The 19,674-nt window shown below is 42.4% G+C and overlaps 2 protein-coding genes across 4 annotated transcripts in view; one reads left to right on the top strand and one right to left on the bottom strand.

Annotated features, from left to right (window-relative positions):
• Window positions 1-19,674, top strand: part of cenpp (centromere protein P) — a 93,130-nt gene that overhangs the window by 68,586 nt on the left and 4,870 nt on the right. The gene's annotated exons all lie outside the window — the stretch shown is intronic.
• ecm2 (extracellular matrix protein 2, female organ and adipocyte specific) lies at window positions 1,451-19,083 on the bottom strand. Of its 3 annotated transcripts, XM_028002875.1 has the most exons (13): window positions 18,794-19,080; window positions 16,873-17,032; window positions 14,452-14,586; window positions 13,041-13,184; window positions 9,731-9,919; window positions 7,647-8,333; window positions 7,283-7,398; window positions 6,864-6,999; window positions 6,124-6,281; window positions 4,303-4,442; window positions 4,100-4,212; window positions 3,100-3,313; window positions 1,779-1,971 (listed from the first exon to the last, which is right to left on the bottom strand). In XM_028002875.1, exons 3-13 carry the CDS (start codon window positions 14,582-14,584, stop codon window positions 1,779-1,781), a joined length of 2,223 nt encoding a protein of 740 aa, XP_027858676.1. In that variant the 5' UTR covers window positions 14,585-14,586; window positions 16,873-17,032; window positions 18,794-19,080. The 3 variants fall into 3 exon arrangements, with proteins under 3 accessions (XP_027858678.1, XP_027858676.1, XP_027858677.1); XM_028002876.1 differs by lacking the exon at window positions 16,873-17,032 and having other exon boundaries at window positions 18,794-19,083; XM_028002877.1 differs by lacking the exons at window positions 16,873-17,032; window positions 18,794-19,080 and having other exon boundaries at window positions 1,451-1,971; window positions 14,452-14,584.

Raw genomic sequence — 19,674 nt, 5'->3', positions numbered from 1 at the left:
TTGGTATCTTGGAGGTGCAGATGAAAGTGGAGATCAGGGAACATCTCCTACCTTCTCTAGGCTTAGCACCGCCTACTTTTAATTGGTTAAAGATGTCAGATTTTTATTCAGCTTAAAGCAGCTTCCATCAGGGTAAGATGGGGTACTATATCAATTTATCTTGTCTTACACTGTAATTACTGAGATGCTGGACTGTTGTTTATAAAACCAAACAAAGAAGAAGTCAAATGGAGAAGTTCAATCCATTATCCATTAGCCTGCTGTGTTTGGTTCTGTTGATGATCCAGTTTGGACTAAACTTAGATGGACCACGACTTGACACTAGAATACCTCGGAAAATGAATAATCTTCCCCTCTGCAGAATGATTAGCATTAGATTGTTTGGAAATGACCTTCAGAGGTTGATGGGCATCAACTATTGCTTCTCTAACGCTGCTTTTCCTATTAATAGTCCGGTAGACCCGGTTCGATTGGGAACCAAAACTGCAACATTTGTTCCGTTTTCTGCTGCTGTGGTTCTGTTTCACACTTTAGTGGTTCAAACCAACCAAACCCTTTGAGCAATTTTTCAATCTGTGACACAAAGTGCACCAATGTGAATTGAGGCAGCTGATAGAAATAGAGACTTGTTGTGGAAAGCTGCTGCCAGGGAACTGATTTAAGCTCAAAATGACTCAGTTCCCATCTGTCATCTGAAGCCTCTCCTCCTGGGTCAACAACTGCTTCAGATATGTAGGGCTAGCTCAACAGAATGTGCGTAATGAGCGTTATTCTGATTTTGCTAGTGCAACTTTTAAAACTGTAGGTAAGTTCAGTATTGTCACAGAATTACATTTTATAGTATAGACAATTTTAAAGAAAGGAAAAAACGAGCCACACAAGATCCATCAAAGAGCTGCATGTGGATCGAGAGCTGCAGGTTCACAGGTCCTGCTCAAGGCAAACGGACTGGAGTTGGATTAAAGCGGGCTGAACAGGACTGGTGGGAGCGATGCACTGTAGGCCCATTTATGACGTCCTTGCATCTTAATGTTGTGATAACACACCTTTATTCTTCATGGCAGTCAACAAAGACAACCTCTGCTTTTTCAGAGTCTGTCTTTCTGGAAAGTTTTCATCCATGGCCACTCATAAATGATAAATCCCTTTTTAATCCCACCAGTGGAACTGCCTGTCCAGACTGTCTCATTCACTCAGGGAAACAAAAACGAGGAGGACATGTCCTGACAGCTACTGTATTCTCATCTGCTGAAACATTTAACTCTTCTGGAGAACATGTTCTGACCCGATCCTTAAATGTCATTAAAATCTGCAATTCATGAACTCTAAAGAACAACCCCACTCACTCACTCACAGCTTGTTTAAGCTTTCAGAGAATAAAGTGTTGGAAGAAAGAGCTGAGAACACGAAACTGCTGAGGTTGTTAGGAAATAATGTGCTCTGGTACCGCTGCAGGGAAATTCTTTCCATTTCTTTATTAGTAGTTTACAGTCTCCAGGGAAGGAGTTCTTTCCATTTTACATTTTACCAAAGGACATGTGTTTGGTTTCTGAAGCCTGAATGAGTTCAGTCATCGTCTAACAGCCAAAGGTCGGTCCATGTGACCCATCAGAACAACTCACCAGACCCAAAACGTCATGCAGGGGCTGAGTTACTCAGAGCTTGTAAAGATGAAGTCCTGAGATCAGAAACTCTCTCTTTCCCAGAAGGAAACTCATGTCCAATCGTGTTGTTCATGAACATCAGGAGAAGGTTCTGACAGAGTTCTCAGGTGTCTTTTAGTGTCTGGTTCTGTGGATCCTCTGTGTGGTTTTCTGAGGTTTCAGAACCACACTGGAGGCAGAACGTAAACATGAGAAGGCAGATGGAGACACATCCAAGGCATCGATGTAGTTATTTTCCATCCTTAAAGCCACCAGAGTTGTTTCCTCCTGCTGTTCCGGGTCACAGATGCTTTCTTCAGAGATGCTCCTGGAAAGTTAAAAGATTCAGTTAGACTCACTTTATTTTCATCACATTCCAACAACTAAAAGGTTTAAATATCTGTCATTTTTCTTCATATCCTCCCTAAATGCACACTTTGTTTGTCAGGGTTATCTTTTTAAGATTTCTTAATAAGGATCATTTTAAATCTCTTTGGAGAATCAACATCTCTTACACATATAGAACTTTATTGATGGGATCATATCCTGACATTTGAAGTATAGTTATTAGTTTTATTGAATGTATGCAGGTTTTCAATTATGAAATTTTGTTTAACTTCCAATATAAACTTTTCAGCATTTTCAGCTGCAGTTATTTTTTTCAATGACAATATTTCTTTTCAGTTTCATTTTAAGCTGACAGCATCTAAACAGTCATTCATTTCAGTAAAAAGTATATTAAATTTCTTGACTTGTGTGCATTTGTGTTTTATAAGATTTTATTGCAGTGGAAGATCTTTCTTCCTTTTCATGACTCTTTGTGCAAGATTATGTGAATATCACAATCCACCCAGGATGAAATCACCTGAATTTTGAAACAGACTCTATGGTCATGCCCTAAAACTCCCAGAACGTTTGGTGCTCTACCCTGCTTTGTTCTCCATAGTGTTGAGATTTTACAATTTGGCTGCTTTCTGCCAACTGGTTTTAATCTTGTGTGACCTGCCTGGTCCTGGTCCTTAGAGTGTGTACCCTGAATAAACTGGCTGCAGCAGAAAGAGGTATGTTTTGGCCCCAGCTCCATTAAAGTCCATGTTGGAGAAGACTGGAGTTACTGTGGAGGTTGTTGCTGTTGGAGCATGAAGATCTCACTACTGGCATGTGGAAGAGTTTAGTGGAGAGTCCAAACATGATGACTTGGAGAAGAGTCAGACTCTCTGTAGCATTTTTCCTCTCTGGATGACGATGTGAGGCTCTTAGGTGGAAACTTGAATCAGCTTATTTTGTTTCTGGTTGTCATGGCTACCAGTGATCCTACAGTTTATTGGTGTCTGGCTGGAAGTGATGAATGATTCAAGCTCTGCTGCGTTGGGGGGAAAAAAACGCTGCTGGATTTTGCGGGATTATATTGGAAGGACGTTATGTCAGTACGTCTGGACCCAAAAGATTCTGGTACCTGATCCGGTTGCTGTCCAGTCGGAGGAGATGTAGGTTGGTCATTTCACTGATTCCGAGCGGCACGTGAATCAGCTGGTTGTGGTCCAGACACAGCTCCATCATGGAGTGATAGGCACCAAAGAACGACTCTGGCTCGATTCCCTCCCCATCCAGCCTGTTGAAGGACAGGTAGAGGTACTCCAGGCCAGGATCCATGTGGGCAAAGATGTAGCCTATGGAGGAAGTCCAAGTTAGATCCATGATGAAACCGTAGATGATTGTCCTGCAGCTCCTCTCTGTTCCCCCACTGATCCTTGATCACCATCTGTCCTCAATACCTCAGGGTTTTTAATATTTGACCCTGCTCTACCTTTTCTGCTCTTGTCAGTCTAAAGGCTCTTCCATACGTCACCCAATGCCAAACAGTCGATGCGTAGGTTTTGGGACGTTCATATTCATGCATACCTTTCACAAAAGGCACAGACCACCTGGGGATACCACTTCCACGACATTCAGGTAACACAATGATTACTGAGAAAGTGTCAACTTTTTTGCAGAAAGCTGCCTCCGTGTACTAAGCGCTGCAATTTCTATTCAGGAGTTTTCTATGTATTTTGTGAAGAATCACTCAAAATAAATGTAATTCCTCACCGTATCTGAAGAAATGCTTTTCAAACGTATACATGTTGCCTGTGGATGCAAAAACCAGATAGTTGAAGCAAAATTTCTGCATAAAACACGGACCTCGGATCAAACACACTGCAGAGGGAGGTATGTGCCGTTGGACCAGTGCCTGGTGTCAAGAAGGGGAAGAGGCCGCCTCTTTGTGAATAAGATGGTGGAATTTTTGTTTGACTACGTCAGTGAAGACCTATTATGGTGCTTCGGATGAACTATGGGAGAGCCTATGGAAAGTCACATTTTCTGGTTCTCTTATGATGGTCCAGTACAGTGGGGATTCCCACCACTGGACCTCTGGGTTGTAGACAGAGCATTCTTAAGACTTCCTTTCAACCTACCAGGTATCCTTTCAACCTTATTTCCCACAAGCACTAAGTGGACCAAAGACTTGGGCAGGTAGGACGGAACCAGGTAAAAGTCATTATGTGACAAGTCAATGGACTCCAAGTTCCTGCAGAAGTTGAAAGAAGAGAAGTTATGTTTGAATATCCTTATTGAACCAAACTCATGGCTGGTAAAGATGGTTCTGTTCTGGTCTGACCTGTGGTTGAACCAGGCCATGGGAGCAATCTTGGTCTCGTCCAATTTGTTGTGCCTCAGAGACACCACGTTGAGGTTGGTGGTCTGGTTGAAGACCGTCTCTGAGATCTCCTCGATCAGGTTGTTCTCCAGATACAGCTCCTGGAGAAGGAGAAGAAATGTTTGATGCTGTTTAAGCAGAATGTTGTTGTAGCATCATCTGTTAACGTACTGAGCTAATTATCAGATGTTACTGTTGGACCTGGTTCTGATTCATGACATGAAGAGTGTGTAATTCTGTATTTGCAGGTGTGTTCAGGATGCAGCACCAGTCTGCTGGTACTCTGCCTTCTCTGCGGTTAACCACAGGCTGTAATTAGATGGTTAGATTGGTTTCCCACAGGTGGGAGGTTAAATATTCAAGGAGAACCTTGTTTGCGTTCAGTGACCATGAAGCAACATAAAGAGCCTCGCCAACACCTCTGCTACTGTAATTTATCTTTTTAGACAACTTCTGTTTTTGTACATTTTATGAATAATTTGACTTTATTTGTTTTTACGTCATAATAAATTTAACAAAGAAATCTGAGATTTGTGAACCGCAGAAGAAGTTTAGTTTAACTTTATAGTTCCAAAACAACCGGTTGTGGATATTGCAGACTATTTCACAAACCCACAAGGTTACTGAAACCTATCCGGTTCTACTTTTGTTTAAATATAAAAAGCTTAGTTAAATGACTAACTTAACTTGGTAAATATGTCTTCATGAGTCTCCAGCAATGACTAGAAACTTATTCTGGAGGTTACCGGAGAGACAAAGCTTTCCTGAAGGATGGATGGAAAGCACTCTTAAGATGCATTAAATAGACCATAAACTCACATTTACCAAATTAGAAAACATTTAGTCCCCCCAGTCACCTAAAAAAGATATAAGCTCCTTCCCTGAGTTCTGAATGTGTTTCTGAGTCCTCTCCCACTTAAATGAGACCAGGAGGCATCCTAATCAGATCCTTAGACATCATCAACTGATTCTTTTAATTGTGGAGAAGCATCGCCTCCTCATGCGTAAGGGAACTCCTCAACTTTTTAAGGTTCCAAGTATTGTGCAAGCCACGCTCTGTCTGCAGACAGTGGAGATTTCATAGTTGAGCCAAACAGATTGCTTACATTTTTCTTGACAGATACCTTGATTTTCCTACATTGAAATAGATACTATCAAGTTGATGGGTGCCTAGCCATTTCCTCTCCACCATGGCAGCCACCGCACACCCTGTCAGTGCGACACAGAGAATGGCAAAAATGCTACGCGGCTTTACAACTGGTTATGTCAACTCTCTACCTTATCAGCTCAATGTTGCATACAAAATACTTCGATACAAGCTCTGTTTAATGCCCAGCAGTTTGCTGTGCAACACGTAGTCGCTGCCTTGATGCAGCATGTCCAGCATACGTTTGCATGGAGTCTTTCTTCTACTAGGTGTGAGAAGATCCTCCACAGCTGAGTGTGTGGGAGTCTTGAGGCAGATGCTGATGAACCCTAGATCAGTCTTTCTATGTCCTGTTTCATGATGATACAGAGGTATATGAACTCCTTCAAACTGATCACAGACCCAGAGATTCCACCCAGAAGGTCTATAAATAAGCTAGACCTCCTGCAGCCTGAATCGATGAAGATTTTTAATCAAGTATGACTTGTTGCACTGTCTATATCACTGATAAGATCTAGAAAGATCAAACATGTCCTGATCTCAGGTCATAGCTGAATCCAGTCAAGACTGGATTTCAGCTCACCCCGCAGAGTTTCAGGTTCTAGTCATGATGGAAAGGATTTTATCCTTTATACCAGCAGTGACTTGGGAAGACCCTGGGGAACCGTCCGGAAATGGTTTCTTCCCAGTCTTAGGTAGGAGAGATGGGTCAGAGGTGCAAAGGCCCTCGGGTCGACGTTCCCTTCACTCAGCAGATTCCCCTCCAGCTCCAGGATCACCAGGCTGCTCAGATCTGAAACACGATGCAATAGTTTTCAGCTTAAGAGTCAGACTAATAAGGTTCAACACACCGAAATATTTATGAGGTTGGGGGTTTTAAAAATGGTGCCTTTGATTCTTGTAACAGAGTCGCTCTCATCACTCAACCAGTAGCTTCACTGTCTAGCCCATCAGTGACCCACAACTCAACTTAGCTCTCTTAGAACCCCGACCAGGTAGGTAGTATAAAAGAGTACCACTATCGAGTACCGTTATCTAAAAGCCACATTGAATGGAACTGAGTAAGTAGGAGTGGATAATGTCCTCACTTGGCTAATGGCACTGAGGGCTTAATGTTAATAGTACCTTTACTCTGATAGAGTGTGACCAATGCCAATGAGATTACTTGGTTTTGACTTCTTGTAATAGAACCAGGTGGCTTCTTTAGGCCATATTTTACTGATGTGGTTCCTGTTACTTGTCAACACTGACTGAACCAGTCAATTGAAAAGGGGAGCCCTGTACTTCAGTGAGTGAATCAAACCCTGGCCAGTCCAAATGCTTACAGTATGTCATTTTCATACTGGTTGCTGGCTGCAGGATGGTATCTCCATACCTTGGAAGCTATTTTCATCTATTGCTCTCAGTTTGTTCTCATTGATCTTCAGTTCCTGCAGTGTGGAGGGGAGGTCAGACGGCACTACGTCGAGAAGATTCTCGTCCAAGTAAAGACGCCTCAACATCTTCAGGCCCTGAAACAAAAAGAATCTGTTGTCATGGAGATATTTTGTTATTGCGAAACCCAAAGAATGTCATTGTGGAGATATGTACTTATTACAGGAGTTAAAGAGTCAGTCGTCATGGAGACATTTAGTCATTACTTCCTGTTCATAGAACTGCAGTCTGCTGGAGAACTGCAGTGGTCTGGAGTGGTCTAGGTTTGTCTGGGTGTCTCATGCACTTTGAGGTTCTGCAGTGTTCTGATGGTCTTCAGTGTTCTGGGGGTCGCCAGTGGTCTGGACCAACATGTCTTACCATGAAGACTTTGGGATCAATCCCAGCAGACGTCAGCTTGTTCTTCTTCAGGTTGATCCATTCCAGGTTGGGAATGCCGTTGAAGGCTCCTGCTGGGATGCTGCTAATGTTGTTCCCTGCAGGTTAGAACAATTTCAGTCCAACGAATACCATGAAGGTGTTCATGGTCTGGTTCTTCTGAGTATAACACATTTGGTAGCATAATGATGATATTTCCTGCTTCCATAAACTATTTTGCCCTGACCATCAGACGCCAGGCAGATCTTACCCTGGTTGCCTCCTTGTCCCTCCCCCTGGTTGTCCCACCCCATTGGTACCACCTGATTGTCCCTCTATCTGCCCCCTGCTTGACCCCTGAACTCACCCTCCAGGCTCAGAGACTTGAGTTCCGGGACATTCAGTGGAGGGAAGTGGACCAGCTGGACGTTCTCGCAGGTCATGGAGACATCAGAGATGTCGCAGCCGGCAGGGAGGACTACTATTGTCTCCTCCTCCTCCTCCTCCTTCTCCTCCTCCTCCTCCTCCTCTTCCTCTTTCTCTCCTGGTGCCACCTCCTTCAGCTCATCTGTCTTAGTGGGATGCGTTGAGACTGGAGGTGGGAGGAGTTCTTCTTCTTTTGATGGCATCTGGAAGACGTCTCCTCTCAGCCACACCTCCACATCCTCCTTTGCCTCCTTCTGTTGCTCCTCTTCCTCCTTCCTTCTCTCCTCATTCATCCTGCTCTCTTCCTCCTGCCTCCTCCTCTCCTCTGCCTCTATCTTTGTCCTCCACTCCTCTTCCTCCTTCTCCACCTGCAGCCTCAGAGCCTCTTCTTCCTCCTTCCTCTTTTCCTCAACCATCTTCCTCTGCCTCTCTTCCCGCTCCTTCCTCTCCCTCCTCCTCTTCTTTCTCGCCTCGTCCTTCCTCCTCAGACGCTCCTCCTCCTCGTGATGCTCCGCTTCCTCCCGCCACACGATTCTCTGGATGTCCTCCTGGGTCAGAGGGACGATGTGGTCCTTGGGGTGGCTGGGTACTGGAGAGTCACCAGAAAGTTCTGGGCTGAGCCCGGAGTCTGTGGGGGAGGCGGGCGCCGCGGGGCAGCCAATCAGGGAGCGGGAAATGAAAGTGAAAGAGATGGAGAGGAAGAGGAGGGATGTAAAGGACACTACAGGAGATGGCAGAGGACAGACAGGCGGAGGACGGTTGAACACAGACGAGTTGTTAGTGCTGCAGGAATACCAGACCAGCTGCTGAAGCTACAGAGCAAAGAGCTGCTGTAGACCGGTCCGACCCAAACCCACCACCAACGGGTCTGTCCCTGAGGCTGGACGTTCCTGAGGCTAGACGTTCGTATCTGTCCCTGAGGCTGGACATCCGAGTCTTTCCACAGGAAAAAATTCGTGGAAAAACAATAAAATTTCTGGAATTTTTTGGAGCATTTTGGAAAATGGAACGATTTGATTCCATTATTTCATTATTTTATTTTAGTAAAAAAGATTTTAAGCTATTTTGACAACTTCAACATTGTTTTTTGTAGTTTTAATCTGTTTTTGTTCGATTCTTTTCAACTTTAACTAAAGTTTTGTCATCAGTCTGTTGCTCTGTGCAGCATCTGGGCTGAATGTCTTTAATTCATGAAGCTAGTTCTGTCATAAAAACGCTGAACTTCCCCTTCCTGTTTGGAGCAGCTGGTCTGGAAGCAACAACCACACAAACAGTCGTCACCTTCACCAAAAATATTACGTTACTATCACCAGATCCAGATCTGGTTTAATCTGTTGTTGATATTTTAGTTCAGAAGAAGAAGAAGAAGTTGTCTTTGCAGTTTGTCTGGCAGTTTTGTCTAATCGTAAAGTTTTCCATCACCAAAACCCAAACTGTGCTGTAAGAACACAACGTTCAGGTTCTCATCGTTTTTTAAGGCGTAATTCTTATTTTGGCTTCAATTGGTTTGTTTTTCTGCCTTTTTAAGGAGAAACCAGGCAGATAAAAGTAATTTTCACTCACTGAAAGATAAACAATCTAAAAGTCCAAGAAAAACTAATAAAACCTGTGGAAAGCCTGAAGGACTCTTGATCTGAAACTTTCTAGAGGTTTTACAGCAAAGTCATGCAACTTAGAAGGAAAACATGGATGAAACCCAGGATCCAGTAATGGATCGTTTTCCCAGACTTCTTCTTAAAGAAAGGTAAACATTTACGCCCACTCACAAAGGGAATAAAGCTGTAATCTTTTTTAGTGTCCAGCCTCTCTGACACTAAAAGGACCAACATGTACGAATGCTAAAACAGTTCACAACATGTGTGCTAGCGGGTCCAAAATGTGTTGCGCACATTTTTCAGCCATGATGGAAACAGGAAGCAGCATGCCGAGGCCTCAGAGATGAAGACTGGAGATTTAATAACATCGTGGAGTCATCTCTGCGTCTCCGGATGCTGCGCCATGGCGTCTCACATGTCGTGTTTCTACCTGGCTCCATGCAGACGGGGCAGCAGCGGCCCACGGGCGTGGCGGGGTACGGGCAGTGCATTGTGGGACAGGTCATCTCGTCACACACCACCCGCCCTTCGCTGCACAGACACATCACACAGGGCGACGGAGACCAGACGGCCAGGTCGAACATGGTCAGCCCGTGGTACACACACTGGGTCTGCTTACCTGCAGCAACACACACACACACACACACCGGGGTCAGTTCAACATCTGGCCGCCATGTAGAGCCACCGATAATCACTGCATAATATTTAGAGGTGCACCGACTTATCAGCACAAATTTCCTTAATTTTCTGAGAGTCAGAACTCTCTCAGCAGTTTTATGACATTTTAAAGTTAGACATTTGGTTAAATTCCCAGAAGTCCTTCAAGATGGAGGAGTTTGATCTCCCGGGTTCAGACGCAGCTTCTTCTTCACCGTTTCAGTTCCGGATCCCATTTGAAGCGTTCATGGTGAGTCTGGACCCGGGAAATGTTGGAAAATATCCAAAATATACAGATCAACAACAAACTGGTTTGGGATAATTTCCATAAATAATTACATGGAAGCTGATTTTCATCCAAGCACATGCAGAATGCATCATTTCAGTGCTTCAAGCTGCATCAGACGCAGTTCCTACTCTCTCATTTGAGTTGCAGATTTTTCTTTGGACCCGTTTTGTGAATTGGTATAATGCTCCAACTCCGGTTTGCATGATTTTTTTCAATGTTTTCTTACGTATTTGATGCAGTTGTGGCCTTTATTCATGAGCAGCTGCACAGGAAGACGGCCAGTAAAAGCCCCAGGTCGGGATCTGAACCCAGCAGGTTGTTGTCCTGCTCCAGTAATTGTGCGTCTGGTTGGTTGTCTGGCCTGTACTTGAGCATAAGCAGCAGACAAAGCAGTGATTTGTCCCGTTTGCCACCCCCCCCTCACTGAGGTAACCCAAGTCGTAGTGCTCCAGGCCAGCGACGTGACGAGGTTGCGAGGGGCCGTGAGTCAGAGGGAAAGACTTTAAAACACTGTGATCCAGCAGGAAGAGCTCTCTGGCTCTGTTTGGACTGCTTCCCGTCTGTCATCTGTCCTTCCTAATGGCATGCTCTCTGTTGGGTCTGCAGGAGCACAGGTAGTTAGAGGCTCAGCTAGTTTCTCTATTGTCTCGGGCGACTGTCCCCCTGTCATCTCTGCTGAAGCACTCATACTTTAGAGCTTTTCTTTTCTCTCTGAAATATCATTTCTCCGCCTCTCAGACTCTTTACTGCTACCTTAATGGCAGGGATGTAAAGCAAGGCAATCCTCTGCTTCTCTCCATAATGCCTCTGTTCAGAGAGAAACTCAAATTATACTCTCTGGCTTTTCCATCAGTTAAAGTCTGGCAGAGTTTAAATCTTTCACTGTGTTGAATCCTTACTGCCCCAAACTCCCTGATTTATTTATGTATTTCAGAAAACGTTGAGCTGAGTGGTCCCAGGGGTTAAACAGGGATTCTTTAGAGTAATTCCTGCTGAAGTGAAAAGCTCAAGGATTGAACCCTGCAGAACTCCACTTAGACTCTGAATAGCCTTTAAAATTTTATAAAGTAGTTAAAAGACTTGATTAGCCTCACAGAATCAGCTAAAAAGAGTTTGTTGTTTGTTTGATTCTAATATTTATTTATTGGCTTTGGAAGAGTTGCACTCTGCTGGGTCTGCAGGAGCACAGGTAGTTTCTTTGTTGCCTCGGCCAACTGTCCCTCTGTCATCTCCACTGAAGCACTCATTCTTTAGAGCTTTCCTTTTCTCTTCTGATTAAAGGAAGAGCCTGACAGCCTCCGTCTTTCAGGCTCTTTACTGCTGCCTTAGTGGCAGAGATGTATAGCAAGACAAATCTTCTGCTCATTGTAATGCCTAAAAAAACCTAAAATTTTACCCTCCATCAGTTCCATCAGTTTCTACCCTGACTCTTCTCTCGCTCTAATCTGAAAGTTATTTATGTTTTGGTCCACTTGACTGGCAGAGTTTAAATCTCTCTGTGTGGATTCCTTACTGTCCAAAAACTCCTTGCCTTGTTAGAAAAGGTTGAACTTTACTAAGGTTGAACTTTTCTAACAAAGCTCAATTTAAAGAGTCTAAATTGACTCTTTAGAGTACAATTGCTGTTTTAATGAAGAGACTTGAGAATTGAAGCCTGTGGTACTCCTTTTAGCGTTCTGAATACCCTTTAACCTTTTATAAATTCAGGAAAACTCTGAATTATCCTCCTAGAATCAACTAAAAACTGATTTCAGTTTGTTTCATGCAATATCATGTTTTTGTTTTGGAAGAGTTGATTGGTTAAAGTCCACTGCACCATGCAGAAATCTTTTTGCGTACATTAAAAGCATTGCTTTCTTAATTTTAATAAAGTGATGTATTAAACTTTTGATTTACTCCAGAACAAATCAGAAGTTTCTTCTGCTTTAGTCTAGTTTCTCTCCGGGTTCATGAGAAAACCTCCTCCGTTCTTTGAGGGGTTTTTTATAACCCAGTTTAATTCATGAGGGCCTAGTAAAGCTCCAGTTTCCCCTCTTTTGCTCTTTTAAAGCATCAACCATTGACCACAGAAAGAAATTAGCTTAGTTTCTCGCAGAAGATGTCTGCCGCCATCCCTCTAACTGCTGCTGATCTGCAGGAGTCCCGTCCTCTCTGTGAGAGAAACCTTGAAGTTTTCCCTCTTCATGTTTGGATGTGATGATTCATCATTACATGAGTGAACGTGACTAAGAGGACGTTTTTTCTCTGAGCCCTGTTGTTTCTCTCCGATTCCTTCAAGTCAGCTTAGCAGCTGGAAAAAGGTTCTGACAGTAAAATTTACACACCCTTTCCTGGTGGTTTATAGTAATCCAACTGTCCTGTTAAATGTATTTTATGGGAAAAGTCAACATTAATTTGTCGCTTAATCGAAGTGGAAAGACCAGGAAACACACCAGAGTTATTATAGTTAACTAAAACTAACAAAAACTGAAATTGAGAAAATATTTTCATCAACTGAAATAAATAAAAACAATAATTAATAGGGGAAAACTATAACTAACTGGAACTATATTGTGCCAGTTAGCATAAAACTTAGTGAAACATATTGAAATTACATGTTTTTGTGTTTATGAATCTATTTTCAAACTAAAGACACTTCATAATTCATTTCATTTGTTATTTCTGTTGTTTTGTTTATTTATTTTGGATATTTAAAATATTTTCAGATTCCAGCAGTTTTTAACCAGATTTGGACCGAACCAGATCGAACCTTCCTGGTTCGGTCCAATCAGCTGGCTGCTGTTCTCTTACCGACCTGGGATGACGCTGTAGCTGGACTGCGGTTCTGGGATGTTCCTGTAGAACGTAAGGGTTCCTGCTGGTGTGTGTGGGCCGTTCGGGCCTGGAACCAGCCGGATCTTCAGAGGTTTAGAGCGCCCCTCACTGGTCCAGATGAAACCTGCAGACCAAAGCGCAGATGACCTCAGCTTACATTAGCTCAGAGAAACACAAAAACCTGTGGAAGGGTTGCCAACCGTCCCGCAAATTAAGGCAAACCAAAGTTTGACAGCAACCTGCAATTTGTATTTATAAACACTAGATGGCACTCCTCTCCTCACTGAACATAACCTAGATTTTTTTTAAAAGTGATGTCAATGTAGAAAGCGCGGCACAGCTAGGCTTATTTGTTCAGAAAGGACAATCTGCACATCTGACTCATTTGCGCATGCGATGAAGAAATACTTCAGGATTATTCTTAAAATGTACATCAAGAAAGTGTAACATTTATTTGTATTAATTAAAATACAACTTGTAATAAGATTACATATTTTCCTAGACAATGTTATAATTCCCCTAATAATTTCCGTAATTTAGTTAAAAGATTTTAATCAGAAAGTTGTGTATTGAACTCACCGGACTGTTAGCTAGGAGCTACAGTCAGTGCACCCTCTGGTGGAGTCATTACAAACAAATAAAAGACCTTTATTTTTTTAAACAAATACATCTTTTTTGAGGTTAACTAAGTCTCTTACAAGACTACAGGGCGTGTTCATGGGAAACACAAATTTACTACTCTAGTTCTCTTTAAATCACATATTATTTTTTACAATTACAATGACATATAAAAAGAAAAAAATGGGAACAAAAATACTCTCCATGGAGGGATTTCTAGCACATGTACAAATTAGTTGATGGTACAGATTGTGACAGGGCTTTGTCTGCAAGTCACTGTTAATTCGAAAAGATATATATGGAGAAATCTACAAATTAAAGGAAACACTTCAACTGCATAAAGAAATAGGAACAAAATAATCAGTGTCAGTGATGACAGCTTTTTGCAGTTTATGCCATCTGGATTTTTCAATTGGATATGGAGGTGAGAATGATGTATCTAAAGCTTAATGAAAAATAGGCAACATGCTTTTGAGTGAAAACTGTAAACTGGTTGGTATTGTATTTGTTTTTAATTCTACTGAAGTTGCAATCTTGCATTAAAAACATCATTCTGTTTTCTGAGGCCATCATCAGTTGAAAACATGTAAGGGAAAAAAGATAAAAACCTTGTGCCAATTAAATCCCTCTTTTTAACAGAAAAAAGATTAAACATTGTCAGAGAAATAAGGAATATTGTTTGATGATGTCATAATTTCCATTTACGTCATTAACCTGGTGGAGCTGTCCCATATTCTGGTCCCCTCCAGAGAAACATTAGTGACATGTCTCACCCTGTCCGTCCCTCCATCGCTTCCCTTGCCGTCTCTCCCCATCCTGGTTCCGATGTCTCGACCCGGCCCGGGCATCAGGCAGGATCAGAACCACCAGCAGCCACAGAGCGGCCCACACCAGCCACCGCCTCATCCCTGCAAAGCGTAGTGGGTCAGACGAACCGGAGCGTTGACCTGCAGCAACGTGTCAGATGCAGCTGCGCGGAGCCGCCGCTGCCGCTCCTCATATAGCCACGCTTCACTGCTTAATGGCCGGGTCCGGCTCCCCGAGGCTCTAATAACGGGTCTGAGGTTGCAGTCTGTCATTATTAGAGCAGGCAGATCTGCTCAGGTGATAGCTGCTCTGGTTGCTCCAGGATGAAGCAGCTCTTTGTGTCTGAATCATCCAGGCTTCTGGTTTGAGTCCAGATGTTCTGAGAAGCTGCAGCGTTCCACCTTCTGATGGAAAACAGCGAACGCTTTCTCTTCTCATTTGTCATCCACATTTAGAATGCAAAGCAGTCAGCAGTTTTACATTGCTACCACTAGGGGTCAGTACATCCCACATCCTGCACCTTTAAAGTGGCAGTATTCTGTGTTTTCCAGGCCATTTCATAGCGTATTAAAGTAACTGTGCTACCTTCAGTTGTTATAAAAATGCTACATATATCAAATGACTTAAAAGAAAATTTGCTTCTTGAAATTGGGTCTCTGTCTCTTTAAAAACTCCTGCTCTTTCTGAAACTGCGCCTTCAGGAAGTCATCTCAACATTTCTCGTCTATTAACCCTTTAACAACGTTTTAACAAGCGTTGAACTGAGAAGTAGCTCATATCAAAAGCTCGGTTCCACCAGGTGTTTGCTAATTACTGCTGGCTAGTCTGAAGGAGCTGAGTAGTAGGAATAAAATTATAACATGGTGTAAAGCGCAAAGTCGGTTTTATGCAATACTGCCCCTTTAAAATGAGGTCAAACATCACTGACATCACAGCAGGATTATTCTGCTGTGATGTTAACGTTATATTATGATAACATAATGTCATAATACTGAACTGAATTGAACAGGAACTGTGGTAACACTCCTTTGTGCAGCTGTCTGTCACTGAAGGAGCTGCAGCTTCATGCCTGGAGGGCGGGACTTAAATGCTCTGCTGTGATTGGTTAATGCGCTCCTCTGGGTTTTTGGCAGGAATCTAATCCTGTAGTCGTCCTGTAACAGAAACATTTAAAGGTCACATTTCTCAAGTTTTGGATGACGTCCATTCGCCATCACGTTACTTAGCAACAACATCAAACCAGGGAGGCAGACCTGTCTCTACTGGAAGCTGAGTTTAATAGCTGCTGTTTGAAAAGGTAACATAAAGCAAACGGATTAATGGAATCGCTGCTTTGTGATTATCGCTCATCTGCAGGGTGTAATTACCAATGAGGCACAGCAACTGATTATCTCCATGCAGTCTGGTGGTGTTTATGGGAGAAGCATTATTATGTAAACTTTTTTTTAGCTTGACATCATGTTAGAATGTTTTTCCCTCATCATAAACATACCTGTTGTTTTGATTCTTTCGTCATGTTTGAGAAATCCTTTATTCTCCATGGCAACCATTCAGCTGTGCAAAATATCTTGGCTGGAACTAGCTCCACCTTCCAGACAAATCTCCTCCCCATGCTCGGCTCCTTCAGACTAGCCAGCAGCAATTAGCAAACACCTCATTATGAGCTCCTACTTAATGCAACGCTGGTAAAAATGTTGTTAAAGAGTTAAAATAGGAACTATGCTCTGATGACTTCCTGAAGGTGGAGTTTCAGAAAGAGCAGGAGTGTTTAAAGACAAAGAGGCCCAATTTCAAGGCAATAAATCAGGAAGTAAATTTTCTTTTAAGTCATATGTAATCAGCATTTTTATAACAACTGAAGGTAACATAGTTACTTGACTGTGCTATAAAAATGAAACTATGTGCCTGTAAAACACATAATACTGTCCTTTTAATGTTATGTGAAAATTGCCCTACAGATATTATTTTGCTCCTTTATGCGGGTCAGTGTGATTAATAAGTTGATTAATAAGCAGAAATCTATTTTCCAAACTTTCAAGTTAATTTAAAGGAGTGGATTGTTGGATTTTTCCCATGATGAAGACCAGAAAGCTCAGCAGCAGATCTGGATGTTTTTAAAGTTAGATCAAATGGTCTCCTTGGTTACAGTCAGCCGTGTCTCTGGCTGTTTACTCCGTATTGCTCCATGCAGGTATTCTGCAGCTTGCATGAAACTTCCTTGAAGTTTTGCTGCGGACCCCGACCCGCCCCCTGCAGCAGCTTGAACACAGACCGCCTCCCCCCTCTGTCCTGACCAATAGGAATCCAGGAATAAATGGGAGACAAAGAGAGAAAATCAGTGCAACACGGGGGAGAAAACAAGAGGGGATGGAAAATATTCAGCTCACTTCCTGGATGAACAGGCTCAGATGGAGAAATGTTTCTGCTCCAGTTTGGTTCTCCCAGAGTTTCTGCTCAGATGGACCCAGAAGAACTTCAGCATCTGCTCACGTCCAACAGAAAAACTCTTGCTGGTTACCACAGCCTTTATTTCACCAGGAAACGTCCCTGTGAGAGGCGAAATATTTCAACGTGTTCTGGTCAAAATGCTTCCAGAACAGCAGAACCAAGCAAAACTGTAGACAACAAATTGGTAACTGAGTTACAGGCAGAAGAATCAGCTGGGTGGAAATGAAACAAATGTAATTTGTCTCCATAGGAGCAGACTAAGTTGTTGAAGCAGCAAATTTTATTAATTATTCTAAATATTTTGCATCAGTTATCAACTTAAACTGGGAATTTTAAAGGTTCTGGTTCTGATCTGAGTCCACATTTAGTCCCAGGAACTGAAGCAGACCTTTTAGACCCAGTTCTGGTTCAGCGGTCCATCAGAGCCACAGGGTTCCAACAGCTAAAAGCAAACATCTCACAATGTGAACTGAAAGTATTTTTCCAGCAGGATTTCATTTGGACTGGTGGACATTTAATCTGCTTCAGCTGATTCTTAATGAGTTCATATGATGACATTTTGGTCTCTGCTAGAGAAACAAAACCAGAGGGAAAATCAGATGACAAGATTCTGGAAGAATAAGTAGAATCTGGAATATAAACGGACCCAAAAATTTGCTTCCCACAAATTCTTCAAATCACAATTTAGGAGTAAAAAAACCACTAAACATATTTTTTGATGTATTCGCATCAAAAAATATCTAGGTCACCTAAACTCATTCAGAATTCAACTGGGAATTTAGGGTTCATTCACTCCATGTTTAGTTTGCTTTAATCGAACTCTAGTTTGTTTGGGAAGGTGAGAATTTGTAATCAAACTCAAAAAAACAAACTCTGGTTTGCCTAAAAACCTCGGGCTCGTTTTCGTTGAGACCACTCCAAAAGCAGGAAGTGGACCAAAGTGCGGCCCAGGGGCTACTTGTGGCCCTTGGTATTGATTTTGTGCGGCCTCCAACTGCAATTAAAAATAATGCAAATTTCTTGGTTGATGCAGATGGAGACATTTTATTTGTGTCAGGCTAAAACTAATACCGATCAGCTTTTATTCTTTATTAAACTTGGCTAAATATATCAAGCGTTTTGAAAGAAATAAATTCTGAATGAATAACATTCATTTTGAACAAAAAAAAAAAATTCATTATTGCTTCAACATTTTTGCTCCCATGACAAAAAGTCTCTAATCTCTCAGCTAGAAGCAGCAGCTCTGCTCACGTTTTCCTCGTGACTTTGTGTTGTTTTGGTCGGAAACAAGGTGTAGTTAATACATCCTGAACTAATTACAGTCACTGTTGCTCTCATAGCCTCACCTCTTCCTGCTGAAAACAACAGTTAATTCTCTGCTCTGGCTAAGAGGTCTTGACCCAGCAGTCCTCCAGAGTTTCTGAAGATTTTTCTATGAACTTTTGCTGCTTTTTTATTCACTTTCAGTCCAGAAGTCAGATTAGTTTCACAGGAAATGTAAACTTTCGACATAAAAAGCCTCCCAAGCTGAATGGACGGGAGCAGATTCGTGCCTCACATTTGTTTTAAATCAGAGTGTTTAGTTTCTGGTCTCAGCTCAGTTTGTTTTCTCAGATCCGTGAAGATATTCAAGCATTTTAATTTGAGGCTCCTGCAGAGCCTTGGTGTCATGCTGCTGGAATGTAAACAAATGCAGTAAAAGCTGCTAATTACAAGCTGTTAACAACCGAAAATAAATCTCCTGTAATTCCCAAACATGTCAGGATGCTCTGCCGTGACTCAGACGGCAGAGAGCCAGACGACGGGGACGGAGGGACAGGGGGAGGAGCCAAGGACAGACAGACATGGAGTCAACTTTACCGTCAGGTTGAAGCCGACTTCTGTCCTCCTCCGGTCGTCCTCGGCGCTCTGAGAGGTGTGTGTCGCCGTGCGATGACACCCTGAGAGTGTGTGTCTGTTTCAGACCCGAGACTTTGAGCGGAGCTGCGAGGAAGAGGAGGCAGAGGAGGAGGGAGAAAGAGGGTCCAACATGTGTCTTCCTGCCTGGGAGAGGACGCTGCCAACCTGCTGCAGGAATCTGAGCAGAGCAGGCGGTGAACGGGAGGAGAGGTCATGTTGGGGTCAGAGTCCTGCAGATCCGGGAAACTGACTAAATTCAGCAGAGAAAACATCTGCAGAGGCGATAGAAGGAATTATTTTAATTGAACTCACCTGCTTGTGTTTGGAATCACGTCTGGGTGTCCATGGAGACGTTATTAAATAAATTAAGAACCGTTTTCCTTCAGGTTTGAAGAATCCCAGAAATCCTCCAGAATGAAATGATCCGAATCAGATAATGACTAGAGTTCAGTAGTAACTAGTTACATTTACTTAGTTTTTATTTTAAAAAATGTACTTTTAGAAGTATTTTTACTACTACTTTTTCATTACGAAGTATTGCTACTCTTACTTGAGTAAAATTTCTGGATGAAAAACAAACAGGTTTTAACCAAACATCCACCAGACAGAAACATTATTGAAAGAAATTGATTTGTAAACATTTTCTATTGCCTGATTTTTTTATTTATTGTCACATATATGAATCATTGTCACATTTGTCCTTAAAATTAAAAAAAATTCCACTTAGCTTTACATTTTGGTCCATCTAATTGTGTCATTTTAAAATATTAAATAATAATTTGATCAGTTACTTGAGGAGACTTTATACCAAATTCCTTTGTACTCTTACTGGAGAAATTTCT

Source organism: Xiphophorus couchianus, chromosome 20 (genome assembly GCF_001444195.1).
Source record: "Xiphophorus couchianus chromosome 20, X_couchianus-1.0, whole genome shotgun sequence".
Taxonomy (NCBI): Eukaryota; Metazoa; Chordata; class Actinopteri; order Cyprinodontiformes; family Poeciliidae; genus Xiphophorus; species Xiphophorus couchianus.
This window is presented reverse-complemented; position numbering and strand designations above follow the sequence as displayed.